The following is a 16,004-nucleotide window of genomic DNA, read 5'->3' on the forward strand; positions in this document are numbered from 1 at the left end:
CCGGAACGGAGACGCACGTTCAGAGTCGTTGGAATAAGCTATGCTAGCGTTTTCTTGAAAGGGTAGGCAGCACACTCCGTGCAGCTGGGTTGGTTGAGCGATATATTAAATGCTCATTCTGACAACGCCACCACCCGTCTAGACATGTGACGACTTCATCTAGCAGGCATAAACAGAATCCGCACGTGCTGTCACCTTCCGTACTCAGCTTAGCGCTACGTCTCCGCTGCAAAACAGGCCCCGGGGCCGTGTGATTGGTCAAGTTTCGTACTGATGAGGACTGATGCTGTCTGCATTGCTAGCTACTATTCTCGTGTGGTGTTGTTCGTGTACAGGAGCTCCCGGCTTAGAAGTACGTGCACTTGCACAGTAAAATATCATGTGATCTAGCCAACGCGGAACTATTCTGCATAAGTACGACGGGTTCCTCGTGATGTGAGTACACACTCTCTCCATCGACATCGAGTCATCACAGGTCGACCGGTTCTTTCAGTCTAGCACACTTGTCTAAGGAGCGAAGTTCGTACTGTACAGCAACACCTTATTCATCATGCGCTTCTTCGCCATTACCACCGCCGGAACGCTCCTGTTCCAAAGCAGCACCATCATGGCCGCCACGGTTGACCTTCAGGTAAGGCTTGCTTGAGCAATCGCGACTTTGCCCACAAAAGCGAATAGCTAACATATTTCGGTTTCCTCCAAGGCACGAGGCTGCTCCCGCTCTAACACCGGTACACACTGCATCTCCTCCGATCAGGGTACCCAAGACAACGCTCGCGCCGCACTGAAAGACCTCATGAGTCAATGCGGCAACGGCAACCTACCAGGGAACGCCAAACGCGTTTCCAGCAGCGCGTACAACGGTATTGTCGCCTACGCCTGTAATGGCTTCTGCCGCACTGGCTACATGCCCTGTCAGGACGCTGAGTGGAGCATCAACCGCGTCATCAACAACTGCAATTTTGGCAAGGGTATGGGATGGGACAGCCAGGAGACAAGGGGCACGTGGTATGGCATTGCGCATGATTGGGACAACCCGTGTGGCTATGGCTACACGGGTCGTGGTGCGACATACTAGTAGAGATGAGTCGTGGAAGACCGATATGTTCAGATCCATAGAAACCAGTAGTTGGATGACAGGGTTTTCCAGCCTCAATAGAAGCCTTGCGTCAATCAAGAAATTTGTGCACCACAAATGGCCAGCTCGCAAGATTGGGAATGATCGCGTGCAGATTGCGTACCAGTGAGACAAGTACATAGGGTCGTCCTGCAAGCACATTGCGGCTAATCTGGTTCATGTAGCTTGGGATTACGTGCACGTACTATGCTAAATCAAGACCACGCGGATATTGTGCGCTCGTTGCTAATTACAAAGTGATTTTAACATTCAATCGCTGCAAAAGTGTCTGACTTGAGGCGATTTCGTTCATTTGAAACTACCTTCTTCGTTTGTAAGAATATACGCTCACACTTAGAGCGTGCTAGAGCGTCTTAAAGAGGATATCAACTTGCCGCTAACGAAAGCTCAGTCGATAGTCCGAGAGGTCTGTTCTACATGTGGCTTGCGAAAAGACCGGCATATCTGCAGTGAAACTATCCTTGAAACATGGAATGTCTTCCTCTTCGAAGGACAAGGAAGTCAGGACATCGCATTGATTCGGTGTTGGGAAGCTCGCAAATCCACGGAAATTTGCGAAGCGTGTCCATGATCACGTCGGTCCTTCGTGCGATGGAACGATCGTCAATGTACTGCTTGGTGGCAGGCTCTCAGACACCGATCTCAGACGTCGGAAGATTGAACTACTCGTTATGGGAAGACGATGGGGAAGACGATCTTCTAAAAGACCACCTTGGAACTGATACCTTGAAAAGACAGCGGCAATACAACCCCTTTGCAGGAGATATTCGACTAACGTAAGCAGGAAATGTAGTTTCTCTACTTCCATACCATATGTCTTAAGCTAGATAGCTTTACTTTGTAGAGTGTTTATCTCTTCTAAGAAGAGAAATATATCCAATCTTGAAAATTAACTCAGTTAGACCTTGTGACTAGTAAAGTCAACGTGGCTCTTGGTGCTTCAACAGGTGCGGCTCGAAGTGTCTGTTCATGCATCCGCGAAGGATCTAGTGCCAGACCAAGTGGGCCAACGATAGACGGGGCGGCACGGACGGATGCCTGTCTCCGGAAACGTCATGCCGGCAAATGTAACATGCACGCAGGCGACAATCGTTTGGTGGGCGATGTTTTAACGGCATTGATCCAACACAGCGGGTGTGGGATTCGCGCTGTTGAACACTCCCGAGGTCCACTGGGTCGGACGAGCGAAAGACGGTAAAGAGGCTGAGGATATCAGGCCTTTGCATCACAACGCAACTGATCCAAGATCCGAACATCGCGGAGACGACTAACCGCTGAGCCATCGGGCGGGAAAACGAGTCATGTGTACTTCGGCGCATGGCGCAATAGGAAGGCAAGAGCCGCACCGAACGATGGCTATCGTGCGAAAGGATCGAAGGATTGCAATAGAAGGCTGCCCCGCGCTTCCTTCTCTATCCTTTGACAAACATTGCAGAACGAACACTCGTCGCCAGACATGTCAATACCTGTACCAGATATCCTCGAGCGTGTTGCGGCCGCCGGCAGAGCTTACGAAACCGAGCAAATCGGCTCGCGAGAAAGTCTCATCGAGCTTGGTCGCGACCTGGTTGCGGCACTCGAGATACCCAGTGAATTCCTGCAGAGAAGCTTCTGGGCCGAGGTTCGTGACTGAACCTGTACTGTTACCAGCATACTGATGAGTCTGCAGCCGGCATTGTCAGCGCACTGCAAGTTTGCTGTTGAAGTCAAACTCTTCCAGCATCTTAGAGATGCAGGCGATGCAGGAGTTAGTCCGGGCGACCTTGCTCAAAAGACGAGCGTTGACCCCATTCTATTGCAACGGATCATGCGTCACCTAATCGTAATGAAAGTCGTTTCCTTCTCGAACGGTAAATTCCTCGGTTCCCGTCTGAGCCACGAGCTTGCAGCGGACAACTATCAGAAGAGCATTGACTTCTGCTACGACGTGTCACGACCGTCGTTCAATGGTTTCCCGGAGTATTTTAAGAAGACTGGTTACAGGCTCCCCACGTCGCCTACAGAAGGACCATTGCAGGATGCGCATGGGACAGATTTGCCTTTTTTCCCATGGTTGGTCGCAACGCCTCCTCATCTCGATGAGTTCGACAACTTTATGTCGGTGTATCGCGCGGGTAAGGCGAATTGGTTCGACCCCGGCTTCTACCCGGTCGCAGAACGGTTGATTGATGGCTTTGATCCCAGCTGCAGCGAGGCCCTTCTGGTCGATATCGGCGGCGGTCGCGGTCACGACGTCCAGCAGTTCGTGACTCAGCACCATTCTCATCCGGGCAAGGTTGTTCTTCAGGATCAGGAGCCAGTCATCGCGGCTATCAAGGATAAGGAAAGGCTTCCTTTTGAGAGTCAGGTCCATGATTTCTATACGCCTCAGCCTATTCAGTCAGCCAGGGCGTACTCACTGCACTCCATTCTCCACGACTGGAATGACGAAGACGGCGTCAGGATTCTCGAAAGCCTGAAGCCAGCGCTGAAGCCCGGCTACTCGCGGGTGCTGCTGAACGAGATTGTGCTTTCGGAAGAGAAGCCTACCATCGCCGCCACCTCTATGGATATGATGATGTTAGCACATCTTTCGGTGCGCGAGAGAACAGAAGCGGAGTGGAAGGCGATAGTTGAAAAGGCTGGTCTGAATTTCTTAGCCATCTACAACTACCCCGGGGTTGCTGAGAGTGTTATTGAAGCGGAACTACGGGAATAAGGCGCGGAGCTGCAATGACAAAGGGAACGGGGTAATAGATGTCGTGTAATAAGGGAAGTAAAAATGAATAGAGTGCGCATTTGACGCAAACTGCGGCATGGTCCTCGGCGGGGCTGGTCATTGAGACTGGGAAGTGTAATGATGCGCAATGAGTATGTTGTGTGGCGATGAAGCGCGCAGCGCAGCCCGCTGCCGAAAGGAACTCGGAGCAGCTAGCGCCAACCGAACGTTTAAACATGGCCCAGGTGATTGGTCCGTCGCTCTCGTCCCTGCCACATGTGCGCGCCTCGATAACCAATAAGCACATTGATGTAGTACATTCGAATGGTTTGAAGTTCCGATTCGGTCTCTATTTTGGTCCCTCTATGGATGCGCACTCTCTACCCCGACCTTTGCGCACCAAATGTTACCCAGGTACAGAGCCCCTACCCTAACACCAGGCATCATCACACGCCTACTCGCAAAAATAGGCTCCATCACGGCCATGGTACATCAACCATCCGCCCATAGGCCCCCAGCAGTATATGGTACCGTCAGGCCGTTGAATGCCGTCCCCATACTGAGGGTCAACGGGAGGTGAACTCCAGACTGGAAACATGCCGTTGGTATGGGCGAACAGACGCTGATCATGCTGTACTGTCGCTAGGCGCAGCCGCTCTCCTATGCTGCTGAAGCTCCCGCTTACTGGACGCGGCCTCCGCATCTCATGAGTACGATGAGGCAGCGCGCGACCCATGCGTTCCGGTCTACTATCAGCGTTCCCGACAGCAGCGCGCTGCGTGTCATTTCGTCCAGTGCTTGTCATCACTGATTGTACAGCAGCGCGAGCCGTGTCAATGTCCATTTGATTGAGACGACGTAGTCCTCTCAGGCGGCGAATCATGGAGCGAGCTTGCGCAAGGCTATCGAACCGCTGCTCCGATAACCCATGGTCTTCGGTGCGAGATTGGTTGTTGAGAGCCGCGTAGATCTCGTCGAGTTGTACATCCAGTGCTGCAAGTTCTGCACTGTAGCCGTCGGTGGGCGAGGGCACTCGAGCATCGTGTGGAGGCAAAGCTCCATGGCTCAAAATCGCTTCGGCTGAGTTCGCACGAGAATGTCCGGGTGAGCGCATAATACTTCGAGGAGTCGGCGAGGACGGCTGTGGACTATAGGGACCAGGGATTGCAGGGTCTCGGGAAACACGATCTGTCCGAACCGTCTCTGCAAACCGCACGTTACGTGACGGTAATTTGACGCCATGCGCTTGTCCCATGGTCAAAGTGTTGAAGTCGTCCGCCAGACGATCGATTGTCTCGCCTCCAGATCGACGCGCGGGAATGCTGCGAGTAGCTGCACCCCTATTCCTGATGGTGTTCAGATTCTCCATGGTACCCTGTAAAGCTTCGACGAAACTGGGAACTTGGCGTCGCTGACTACTCAGTAGAGACGCAACATGTTCGCGGACTTGATCGCGCTCGCTCGGCAATAACTCTTCGTCTAGCCAGTCAGTCGGAATTGGGTGTACGGCATTGATGTTACGATCGCTGTTCAACGGGATGTAATCGGCATTAGCTGCCCTGCTGACAGCCGCTGCAGTACGATATTGCCCGTAAATGGTGTGGAGTGTGCGGGCCCTAGAAGCCATCTTATCGTTATCAGAGAGGCCGAGCTTGTAGACCTGCAAGTAGCCTGAGAAGAGAATCCGCTCTTGGGACTGGTGTGGAAGGTGGGGTTTGGATGAGTTGATGGCGAGCTGATAACACCGGCGTAACTCGTTCGCAGCTTGTAGATATCGCTCAAAGCTGTAATCTACACCAGAGTTGGAGTAGAAGTAGATTAATCGTCGATAGCTGTGAAGGAGGCGCGCCTTATATAGCTATGGCCGAACGCGGTCGCATAGCCATCAGCAGATCGAGCAACTTCACATCTTAGAGCTTTCACTTCTCCTCAGTGGCTGAAGGTAAAGGAAGTATCAGGGAACAAAGTACGGTTAGTGGAAAGATCAAACGTGTGTGAGCTGTCCAGTCTCTCGAGCCACCCGTTGCAGCCACCTTCACCGTGGTCGCGACCCATCGGTCCCGAGTTTTGTCGCCTTCGGCGATCTAACAGCAGAATCTGTCAGTCAACAACAGCCACTTCACAATCTCCTAAGAACATCGGCAGTATCTAAGCCTTTCTACGATGTCTGAGGTCCCTAGCTGCAGAAATATTAGTGATGTACTATGAAGAGTTTTATCAATTCGCTAGTTTGATTTGAAGTGCAGTTGAGAAAACCTGATACAAGACTGATGTGTTTTTCTCTACATATTCTGGCTGCCCGAGTAGTGTATGCTGTATGGAGATGGCTATTCCCAATCCTCCCAGGACCAACTACTTTCAAAATATCGTGCACACGTGTACTCATCCCAATCCAGGTACCGAGATGGCGGCAACCCCGTTACGGACGACGTTGGCTCCCCGTAAGCCTCAGGTGCACCTGCCTGCAGAAATTGGTCATACAAGCTAGGACCCATTTGGCGGCGTCCATTGTGCGCCTCAGCAACCCTGTGCGGAACAATCTGATCAAGAGCGTTTTTTTGCTGTCGCAACAGCTCTTTGGCGTCGGCAAGCTCAAGTTCAGAGATACGATGAATGGTTTGATTGAGCTCTTCTTCCGTTCGCGGTGGCTGCTGACGCTCAGTGTCTCGTGTTCCTCCACTACCTTTCGCTTGCGTAGGACCGTCCAGTCGTAATTGCTCTTGTTTGGCTGCATCTAGAACGCGTAATACTTCCTGATGCCTTGTCCGCGCGATTGCAAGTGTGGCAGCCCCGAATTTACGTATCTTCTCGTCGTCCAAGCCCGAAAAGCGCTCTCGCGCGACGTGGAGTTTGTCAAGGCATGCCCGTGCGCGATCTATGCTTTTGATGACGCCCGCTCGGTTACTGGATCGAGTGATGACCCTGTTCAAAGTCCTCATCGACTCAGAAAGACTATCGTCGATCTTTTGCAGTTCCTGCTTCAACGATACAACTTCGGAGGGAGAGGCGAACCGGGCCGGTACCAAGGATTCAGGCTCCGATGGGGCAATGGATGTACTCCGCTGTGTCGGGGAAGTACCAGTTGTCCGCGAAGAATCGATTGTCCGCGAAGAAATCGTTGTTGGCGATGAAACTGTTGATGCTTCATCCGCCGCCGCATCTGACGTCTCCCACAGATCATCAGCGAGCTCCAGAGCATCCACTACGAGCGCGCGGGAGTCAGACAAGGCGCCCTTGCACTTGCGTTCGAGAACGCGCACCTTCTCGACTGCACTGCGAGCTTTCCGAATGGCGCCGTATAGATCGCGCCGCGCAGCTGAGCTGGTGACGGTCAAAGCCAGCGACTCAAGACTGGCGAGGTGCTGTTCTTGAAGCGCCAGCTCGTGGCTCGCAGCGCTGTGCTCCACAACTATGACGCGTGTCTTCTCGTCGAGCTTTGCGTCCTTGAGGAAGTCGGTGTGCCTGCTAGGCTTGCGCATCTTGCTGGAGCTGGATGACTGCGATCCACTGCCACCCTCAGACTGTAAAACCGAGCTTGGCGTACTAACGGAGGGCGGAGGGTAACCAGGGGGTACGGTACTCTTCCATTTATCTATATTCCGGCTACGCTCAAGGGCGCCTGACCTTGAGCCGCTGACGACATCGGTGTCAGCCTCCACGTGCATGGAGGAATGTTTGCCCCGGGACTCCTGATGCTCTCTTGCCGTATGGTACGTCCGATTACTGGGCGCATCCGTCGTGGTTGAGTCCGAACTGGTTTTGGGAATGTGGTCCATCTCCTGTTGAACTGTCTTTAACGTGCCCAAAGTTCTTCTCACCGCTTCGACGAGTCCGCTGTCACGGTAATTGTTATTGGATAGCTGGGAAGTGATGTGCTTGTTAACCGCAGCGCGTTCCTGAGAGTGCAAGTCGCGAAGATACGCCTCTGGTATCGGATGGACCACGTTGAACGCCAGCTCAGTCTCTCTGACTGAGATGAACTCTCCGAATGGCGCATCTTCGACAGCAGCGTTGCTTTTGTAGCGGCCTCCGATTGTATGGACGGTTCTGGGAGCCATTGCAGTATCGTCTTTGATGGGATTAGGTGCTGATGTCGTGCACTGGATATTCGCCGATAACTGACAGTACAGGTATCAGGAGAAGCGCGCGCTGTAGAAGTGTGCTCGGTAGAGGTGTGGTATATGATTTTTTTGTATAGCTGCGGAGAGCGCACGTTTTTATACACATACAAAAGGGGTATCCAGGCCCCAGCAGTCCCCTAGTTCTTGTCATTGTTCTTGGCGCATGGTCAATTCTTCAGTGCGTCATTGGGAGAAGGAGACCCGCTACGATGAACGATGAGAAGCCGTGCGCACTGCTATAGCAATTCTCGTGTGCCTAGCAAGCGCGCACAGACCCGAAATTTGGTGTCCCTGTTACAATCGAGAATGAGATGAGACATATAGTTTGTCGAGTTTAACCATGATGACCTTCGAAAAGGCGGCCGAGCGGATGAGACCAGGCTCCATCCGGTTCCTCTGCGGTACCGATTCGATCACTCCAATAACCTCCTCTCTTAATACAGGTCTTATCCATAGTCAGGCGTGGCGTGAAGGCGCTTGAGGCCTTGACTGTATTTTCCATGTGCTCCCATTCATCATGATCGTCGAAACCGCCGTTCATGAAAAGCTCTTCTAAAGACTCTGGGAGAAGGGTCCTTACGTCGAAGTCGACATCAATTTGTTCGTAATCCTCCTTTCGGTAAAAGCCTTGTTCTAGCGGCTCCTCGTCTTCAGGGTCTTCCTCTTTTGCCATGTCGGGTCGAAGCATGCGCCACGAACAGTGGAGTACACGGAGCTTCTGGAAATGTCGGAGAGAAACAATCGCTGGGCCATCGTCGGGAGGCTCACTCTGTCAAATGAAATTAGTCTGGAACACTGACAGAGGTTAGTCACTTACATCCGTGTCCTCCTCGCTGAGCTTGAGCTCCTCCAACGAGCGGTCGGCGTGTGTAGCAACTGCTCGGATGAATTTTTTTGGTTCGTACCAGCTCGAATCGGACACCAGAGCATCACCACCGTTGTACGTTAGCTTCTTTAGATGCCGAATGTTCGCGAGTATGGTTGCTAGGCCATCCACATCGAAGACAGAATGTCTGAAGAATAGCTCTTCCACGTTAGAGCACGGAGCAGCACCTGTGGGGAATAAAGTGCGTAGGACGTCCTCGCTAGGCGAACCACCCATTGCTTGTCCTACAAACGTCTTTACCGAAGGGATACTGAGATAAAAACACGCCCAATCAGGAGAGCTGCTTCCTTCGTCCAGAGCGTAACGCACGGCGACCGTCTTGAGATGTTGTAGGGGAAGCTTTGGTGCCATGACCGGGTTCTTGTATCCTAACGCGATCTGCCATAGAACAAGTTCCAGACAGTCCTCCATGCCGACTTCTGAATGTCTGATGGTCGTGAGATAAGGTAGATGGTGCAGAAGGATCGCGATAATGGCGTCCTCGAAGCCTGCGTGAATTCGATCTTCGATAGATCCAATCGTGTCGTACGGGCGAGGTGAAAAGTTGAAGGCATGAGAGTATCGTCTCAGCAGATTCGATTCATCTACGCCAAACCCCGGGTACAGATCTTGCAGCCCCCTTGCTGCCTCAATGAACAAGGCCTTGTCTTCTTCGGATGGCACAAGGCCATGCTTTGGGTGGGAAACATGCAAACTCTCGTTCGCATTCCAATTGTATTGCCGGCTTTCTGGAAGGTTGAGTTCCCTGATGTACCACCCTAGTCGAGGGTTTGCTATTACGTCTCTCAAGGTCTCCCAAAGAAACGTACGAGCATCGGTCGTGTCGATGACCTTCCATTTCGCAAGTAGTCGTGCATGATGTCTCAACAAAGATTTGAATAGTGTCGCATGGTCTTTGCAGGTAAGGGCAAAATTGAGAGTCGAGTCCGGGTCCAAGCTGTCAGCTATGTTTAGCTTGAGCTCCGGTGGCAGCGTGATGAGAGCCATGCTGGTGTCGAGATGGGATGGCTCTCAACGGACACGCTGCACGCCATGCTTTATATCGCGACGAGCAGAGCTTCTGGGCGGATTGCTAGAGCTGTACAAGCCTAGCGCAAGGCTGCGACGAGATGCCGTGCTCCCTGGGGAGTGGTGGAACAGCGCCGTGGCATGCGTAGCCGGCCCGCCGTCCAGCGCGCATCGCTGCACTGGGGGCCTGACGCCTGCCTGGAGCCCTCGCGGCTTGACTGGACATCTCAGTTCACGCGCAGGGTTGCAAATCCTTTAAACATAGTGTCTTTCATTGAGCAGTGGCACAGACAGGGTGAACAAAGAAGATGCAAACGCGGTGGGGCAGAGCAGCCTGCACCTGGGCATCGCCCCGCGCGCGAAACTGACGCGTCTTGCGGCACGTGGCGCCAACTTCATCTCTACCTAGGCACCATTGCCACTCGCTGTACGAGTTTCGTGTCTAGACAATCCAACACGTTTCTATTCAACGTTCTACAAACGTAAGGTCCCTCGCAGGCATGCTACCCATCTATCTTCCGACACTCTGGCGCCTTCTCGTCGTCAACAGCGAATTTGGCAGCTAGACCAGCTGCTCCACCAACGTCAGGCTTTGCCTCATCGTCACACTCAGACCAGCAAGTCCACCTTGTCTGATCCACCTCGTCGTCGCCATATCCGTCTTCATCCTCCACATCGTCCGAAGCAGAAAGATGCAAGTCCAACACCACATCGTCTTCGCCAATGAGCACTATGAGTGCATCGGCCACGCTGATCATCTCGAGCATCTCTTCCCTCGCCGTTTCCGCCCCTTGTAAGAACTGGTTGGCAAACGCGGAGATTGGTCCTATACCGGGGTGAAGGCCTAGTATACCCTGATAGCGACTAGGTGGTCTGAGAGACGAGTCGTCCACCAAGGCATCATATTCAGCCTGAATACAGGTTGTGTATACCTTCAGGTTCAGGAGATCTGCTATAGAAGAGGACATTCGCGATGTGTCAATCCACTCTAAGCCAAGTGGAGCAGCATGTCTACCAGGTTGGTAACTGTGGCGCTGCGCCAGGTTGCGACAAAACCAGGCGTTGCTGCGGGTGGGCCAGGTAATGATGTCAGGTGTGAAAGTGACGTGTTTCTTCACTCGAGCCTTAGCGACTTTCGCTCTCGCAACATCGAACGACGACAGCTTTCGCTTTACTGCAAGCCTGGGAATGGCGTCCGTCAGCACAGCTGGGTATTTCGTTCGCATCTGGGCATTACGTATCGCTTTCGAGGAGCTGTTGGTCGTCCACATACACCCTACGTCGTTTGGATGTCCTTTCTCCCAAGCTTCCTCGTACTTTTGCTAGCATTCCAGAAGCTCCACAAGCTCGACCAACTGATAGCGCGCCAGGTGCCAACACTGTCTGACTAGGACGAACTCATTGCGAACGCGCGCTTGCTGCCAAGGGCCACCGCATCTCTGGAATACCTGTGCAAGCGCATCAAGGAATTCGAGACACATTTCCACTTCGCAGACTGGGCAATATTCGCCGGTGATGATGTCCGAAGGATGCAACCCATGCCCGCACATGGTCGCAGGGTTTCTATTCCGCGTCCGTGTGTTGCCGCGCTTGAGCTTTTTGTTGTCTTCGTCAGTGCGTCGATATGCAAGAAACTCGCAGTACTCTGTGGCATTTCGAACAATACCCGGCAGCGAGCCTACTCCGTGCTCTTTCTGCCACTTAGTGAAGTGCTGTAAGTCTTCAGGCGAGAAGAGAATGGCTGCGGGAACGTACTCGGCTATGGAAGAGTGCATGATGTGGAAGGTTGCTTTGATGTGAATGAGTGAGTATTAGAGGATCGTAAGACATTGCCAGAAAGCCCGTGCTTGTTCCCGAGTTTGTTTCGGTGGACTACTCTGGAAGTGAATGCGCGATAGCGAATGGCAAGTGGAAGATCTACTGAGAACAGGGTGTTTACACAGTGCGCAGTCATGGGTGTTTGGGTCATTGCGATGAATCATTCAAGAAGAGTCAGGGCACTAACAATGCATTGTAGGATGAATGCATCAGCTTCAGTTGAGAGCGCTACATCTACGTCATATTCAATTGGTCGTTGCTGAGATCAATGCGCGTCACATCGTAACCATCCACATATCCTCTCGTTACAGTTGGCTCAGCAAAACCTCCTAGAGCCTAGGTATTGTTTGTAACGGTTCTGGCGTTCAATCCCTCGTGTCTGAGATTCCAACACCCTCGCCATCTTCCTACTTACGCCCATTACTTTCCGTCCTAGTCGCACCTCCAGCACATTCGTATGTACTCCAGATCTCATCACGACATTCCTCCGGCATGACTTCTAGATGTGACGTCCAGCCTTTATTCTCCATCACGCGAACCTCTTCCGCACCATCTCCCGGACGATTCTCAATATCTCTTGTTGTATACGGGATAACATGCGTGACCTGATCTTTCTCATCAGTCTTCACGAGTAAGTAATCCGCCGTCTTCAGACTTTTCATAAACGTGTCGTTCGGCACCTCGTCTTTTCCATCGTGTATACGCGATATCTTATCCCCGATCTCGGGCCACCGAGGATGCAGTTCTGCAATACCCTCATGATTGGACAAAGCGATGGCGTCGACCAGCTCGATGTTCCAAGGGCAGTCGAACTCCCTGATGACCTTGAGCTGTCGAATGTTGTAGCGGTTGATGAGCATGTTCGAAGTATTGACTAGGGTGCTCGACGAGGGTGCTGCGTGTTTTCCCGGTACGTATGCCTTCGTGCTGCGGTGGAAACTTGCACGGGGTCGACTGATTTTGAAGTTCGTGTCGGACGCGAATTGGACGCGCTTTGTCTTTGGAGCTTCTGTTTTCGGTAAAGAGGTTTGACAGTTTGGAGTCGCTCCAGGCAACATTGTTGGAGTGCCGGTGCGGCAGTCTGGACCTGCGCTGTTGCCAGTCCTTACACTGGCGGGATACCTCGACATGGCACGCGCAATGACCACGGCATTGCCTGCTGAGCATGTCTTCCGAGCCGCTTCAACTCCTTCCGGGTGCTCTTGTTCCCAACGCTTTTCTTTCTCTGCATCGTCTTCATAGCGCATCACAAGCTGTGCAAGCTCAAGTCTTCTTTTGTGCCAGATGTGGCAGTAAGCGTCTCGATTCTCAGTACTTTGACCTGTTAGTGGCCTCCAAGGGCCCCCCCTTTACCATCCCAATCTTTAGTGATGCGCCGAAGTAGATTCAGATAAGCTACGACTCTGCATACTGGGCAGTATTCGTCATCGTCGGCTGTGCTGGAGTGAAGGACATGACCGCATCTAGTCCCGACGCGACGACCATTGCCATCGAGGTTCCTAAATTTTCCGGGGGTATCGTTAAACTTAAGACGTGGATGGCTTTCCGCGGCGGAGGGTTGTACTTCATTGAGGGGATGGCGGGTATAATCATCTTGAGTAGGGGAGGCGGACTGCGTTACTTGAAGTTTGTCTTGAAGTAAGCCTGCCAACAACATGGCATTTACTGCCGGCGTTCCAGCTGACATTGTTGGTCACTGTGGTAATTGAGTTTGTGTCAACTAACAGTGTATGTGATTCTGGAGTGGTTGTACTTGAAATGTGTTCAGGAACACAAAGTGATCTTTCAGTTGGGGTCGCGCAACAAAGTTCGAGTGAGCCCTGTCGTTCACTATGTTTTTTGCCATCGGTATGTAGCCAACGCAACTGAGGCGACATGAGCTCAAACTTGAATGAGTTGCAGCGCTGAAGCTACATGCCATTGTTGCCACATCCACTGAGTGCATCACTGGCTTCACACTCATGACTCTAGTTTTTTCACTGTCACATTGTATATCCCTCACAGACCAAATACTTACTGCGCATCCTCATCTAACCCGCACATCTCAACAAAACAATCATCCCTCCACTTCATCAACCTAGCCATCTTCGGCAAGCCGACATTATTCTTAGGCACAGTCCGCTGCAACTCAAGTATCCACTCATGAGCTTCTTGGTCCTCCTTCGCATCATTAACAAACTGAAAGGTCACAGACTTATCCCTCCGATCCTGATAAAGAACCATCCCTTTCGCCCTCGTCCAGTCGTCTCCAGTAAGGCTAGAAAAAGCGACACCACCTTCAGTCAGGTCCTTGTAGATCTTGAAAACTTCAAAACCAAGCGGATGGTCTCTTAGAAGTGTTTCGGAGCCGGGAAGCAGCGGCAGACCTGCTCGCATTTGCGCGTGGAAGGAATTGTGTAGGACGTCGATTTCGTCTGCGTTGCGGACGTGGAAGATGGCGTGGACTTTGAAGTTGAGAAGCTGTTCCAGTTCGTTGCTCATTAAACTGGTGTCCAGCCAGGCTCCGACATCTGGTGGGCAACTGTACTTCCCCGCTGAGTACGTGGCGCTTGAGCGCTTCCACTGATGTGTAGCCCGGCCAGGCTCAAAGTTGGTCTCAGGGCTGAAGCTTACGGATTTCTTTCGGCGATGCGGCTTGGACGTGGACTGGCTTTTTGCAAACATGGTATTGAGGTCAGGCATACCAAGGTATGCACGACAGGCGCTGAAGAGAATGAGAGATTATTTCACCTAGTTCATGAAAAGTGGGCGGCAATATATCACTTCTCGTGACTTCAATGCATGTGACATTGTGTATGTGAATGTACAACAAAGGTCAAAGCAATCTAACAGTGTTCTCCAGCGCAGGATGATGATGGGAAGCTCAAGATAGCAATACTCGACGAAGCACATGTCGACTCAATAGGCATCCAAGGGTTGTACCACTCCTCGTTCCGCGTCTCTCAAAATCTAGGTAAGTGTCGCAAGTGCTGACCATAAGCCAAATACATAACTCCAGCGCCTTGTATGCTCTTTCCTCCTCACCAGGCGTATCCTACAAAGCATGTCCTGCATCACTGCATCACTAGATTCCATCCCCAGGAGGTTGACCTGTTGCTCTACACGGCAGCATAGCCTCCTCTGCTTCCGCCTCCCTGCACAGTCCCCATGACCTTCCTCGCGAAATCTTTCGTAATGTACGGGATGTCGCGGATCGTGTCTCCATGGGGCAAAAGGTCCCATCCGCGCGCTCCGTACCTGTTATAGTTGAGCCACGAGCCGAAGATGAGGTAGGCAGCGATTGCGAGGAAGAGACTAGATAGTTGTTAGAACACTGTGAGAATGTATAAATGAGGTCATGCAACTCACATGATGAAGAACCAGCCAAAGAAGCCCCAGTGGGAGCCACCGTCCGGCGACGGCGCATCTGCACAGGCGTACTTGGTTCGCCATTGCAGTCGCAATGTCTGAACTTTCTTGTCTTTCTCTTCCGTCTCCATGTCGTAGCCACAGAAGCGCAGACTGTTGTCGTTGTCCTCACACTTGCTCTTGCCGCTCTCTTCTCTCCTCCTCAGCTTTTCTTCTTTCTTGTCATCGCCCTCCTTCTTGTCATCCCCTTTGTCGCCTCCGTCATCTTCCTTATCGTCATCCTGGTGCGGGCTCTTGTCCATCTCGTCACCCTCCAGTCCTGTCCTCTCCTTGTCGCAGACGAATTCGATGATCGCACGCTGGTTAATGCCTTCCTTTTTGTCGTTGAACGGGAATCTGCCTCCGTTCAGCGTTGCCCTCACCCCCTCTAATCCTGCATCGTTGTTGCTCTTGGAGTGGCCTAAGTTCTCAAACTTGGCATCGATGCTCCTCCCGTTCTGCGTCGCATATGTTCCGGCGATTTCGATGGGCGTGATAGTGGAGTTGTCGTCACTGCTCAAATCGATATTCTCTCTGATTCCACACACCCTAGACCCGTGATGGCACTCGGTTGCCAGACTACCGCCTTTGTGCCATTTGAGGTTGCTGCAGATGTCGATGGTAAAGTTGTACTTCCACTCGAGTTCTTTGGCGATATCAGACTCCTTGTAATGGACTACGTGCGGGCCGCCAAGCTCTTTGAAGTTGAAGTGCTGGCCATCTGCGAGGATGTCTTTGCAGTCAAAGGCATAGGTTGTGTAGGGAAGGAGGGATGTGAGGGCGAGAATTGAGAGCAGTGGCGCTCGGGACCGCGATGGTGCCATGGTGGCGCTGGTAGGTGATGCGAGTGTCGTGGTTGATGGAAGGACGACGGCGGAGCTTCGGGGACGGATACGCCGTTACGGAGATGATGAGGATCAGGGAGGCAGCCGTGGGCGGTTGTGCGAC

At 52.3% G+C, this 16,004-nt stretch overlaps 8 protein-coding genes across 8 annotated transcripts; 2 read left to right on the top strand and 6 right to left on the bottom strand.

The window, feature by feature from the left end:
* Positions 1-550: 550 nt before the first annotated feature.
* J4E86_009371 (uncharacterized protein) lies at positions 551-1,078 on the top strand (the record flags this gene model as incomplete). The annotated part of the gene is made up of 2 exons (XM_051449877.1): positions 551-631; positions 758-1,078. 2 exons carry the CDS (start codon positions 551-553, stop codon positions 1,076-1,078), a joined length of 402 nt encoding a protein of 133 aa, XP_051298722.1.
* A 1,516-nt stretch (positions 1,079-2,594) lies between these two features.
* J4E86_009372 (uncharacterized protein) lies at positions 2,595-3,836 on the top strand (the record flags this gene model as incomplete). Its single annotated transcript, XM_051449878.1, has 2 exons — positions 2,595-2,759; positions 2,808-3,836. 2 exons carry the CDS (start codon positions 2,595-2,597, stop codon positions 3,834-3,836), a joined length of 1,194 nt encoding a protein of 397 aa, XP_051298723.1.
* A 782-nt stretch (positions 3,837-4,618) lies between these two features.
* J4E86_009373 (uncharacterized protein) lies at positions 4,619-7,894 on the bottom strand (the record flags this gene model as incomplete). Its single annotated transcript, XM_051449879.1, has 3 exons — positions 4,619-4,643; positions 5,063-5,668; positions 6,252-7,894. 3 exons carry the CDS (start codon positions 7,892-7,894, stop codon positions 4,619-4,621), a joined length of 2,274 nt encoding a protein of 757 aa, XP_051298724.1.
* A 397-nt stretch (positions 7,895-8,291) lies between these two features.
* On the bottom strand, positions 8,292-9,830 carry J4E86_009374 (uncharacterized protein; the record flags this gene model as incomplete). The annotated part of the gene is made up of 3 exons (XM_051449880.1): positions 8,292-8,726; positions 8,775-9,601; positions 9,653-9,830. The coding sequence occupies 3 exons, from the start codon at positions 9,828-9,830 to the stop codon at positions 8,292-8,294; spliced, it is 1,440 nt and encodes a 479-aa protein (XP_051298725.1).
* A 524-nt stretch (positions 9,831-10,354) lies between these two features.
* J4E86_009375 (uncharacterized protein) lies at positions 10,355-11,626 on the bottom strand (the record flags this gene model as incomplete). Its single annotated transcript, XM_051449881.1, has 2 exons — positions 10,355-11,105; positions 11,250-11,626. The coding sequence occupies 2 exons, from the start codon at positions 11,624-11,626 to the stop codon at positions 10,355-10,357; spliced, it is 1,128 nt and encodes a 375-aa protein (XP_051298726.1).
* A 450-nt stretch (positions 11,627-12,076) lies between these two features.
* J4E86_009376 (uncharacterized protein) lies at positions 12,077-12,727 on the bottom strand (the record flags this gene model as incomplete). The annotated part of the gene is made up of 1 exon (XM_051449882.1): positions 12,077-12,727. One exon carries the CDS (start codon positions 12,725-12,727, stop codon positions 12,077-12,079), a length of 651 nt encoding a protein of 216 aa, XP_051298727.1.
* Positions 12,728-13,682: 955 nt separating this feature from the next.
* Positions 13,683-14,351, bottom strand: J4E86_009377 (uncharacterized protein; the record flags this gene model as incomplete). The annotated part of the gene is made up of 1 exon (XM_051449883.1): positions 13,683-14,351. The coding sequence occupies one exon, from the start codon at positions 14,349-14,351 to the stop codon at positions 13,683-13,685; it is 669 nt and encodes a 222-aa protein (XP_051298728.1).
* Positions 14,352-14,767: 416 nt separating this feature from the next.
* J4E86_009378 (uncharacterized protein) lies at positions 14,768-15,880 on the bottom strand (the record flags this gene model as incomplete). Its single annotated transcript, XM_051449884.1, has 2 exons — positions 14,768-14,963; positions 15,018-15,880. 2 exons carry the CDS (start codon positions 15,878-15,880, stop codon positions 14,768-14,770), a joined length of 1,059 nt encoding a protein of 352 aa, XP_051298729.1.
* Positions 15,881-16,004: the final 124 nt, after the last annotated feature.

The sequence above is a fragment of the Alternaria arbusti genome, assembly GCF_024043155.1.
Source record: "Alternaria arbusti strain BMP 1465 chromosome Unknown scaffold_17, whole genome shotgun sequence".
NCBI classification, from domain to species: Eukaryota; Fungi; Ascomycota; class Dothideomycetes; order Pleosporales; family Pleosporaceae; genus Alternaria; species Alternaria arbusti.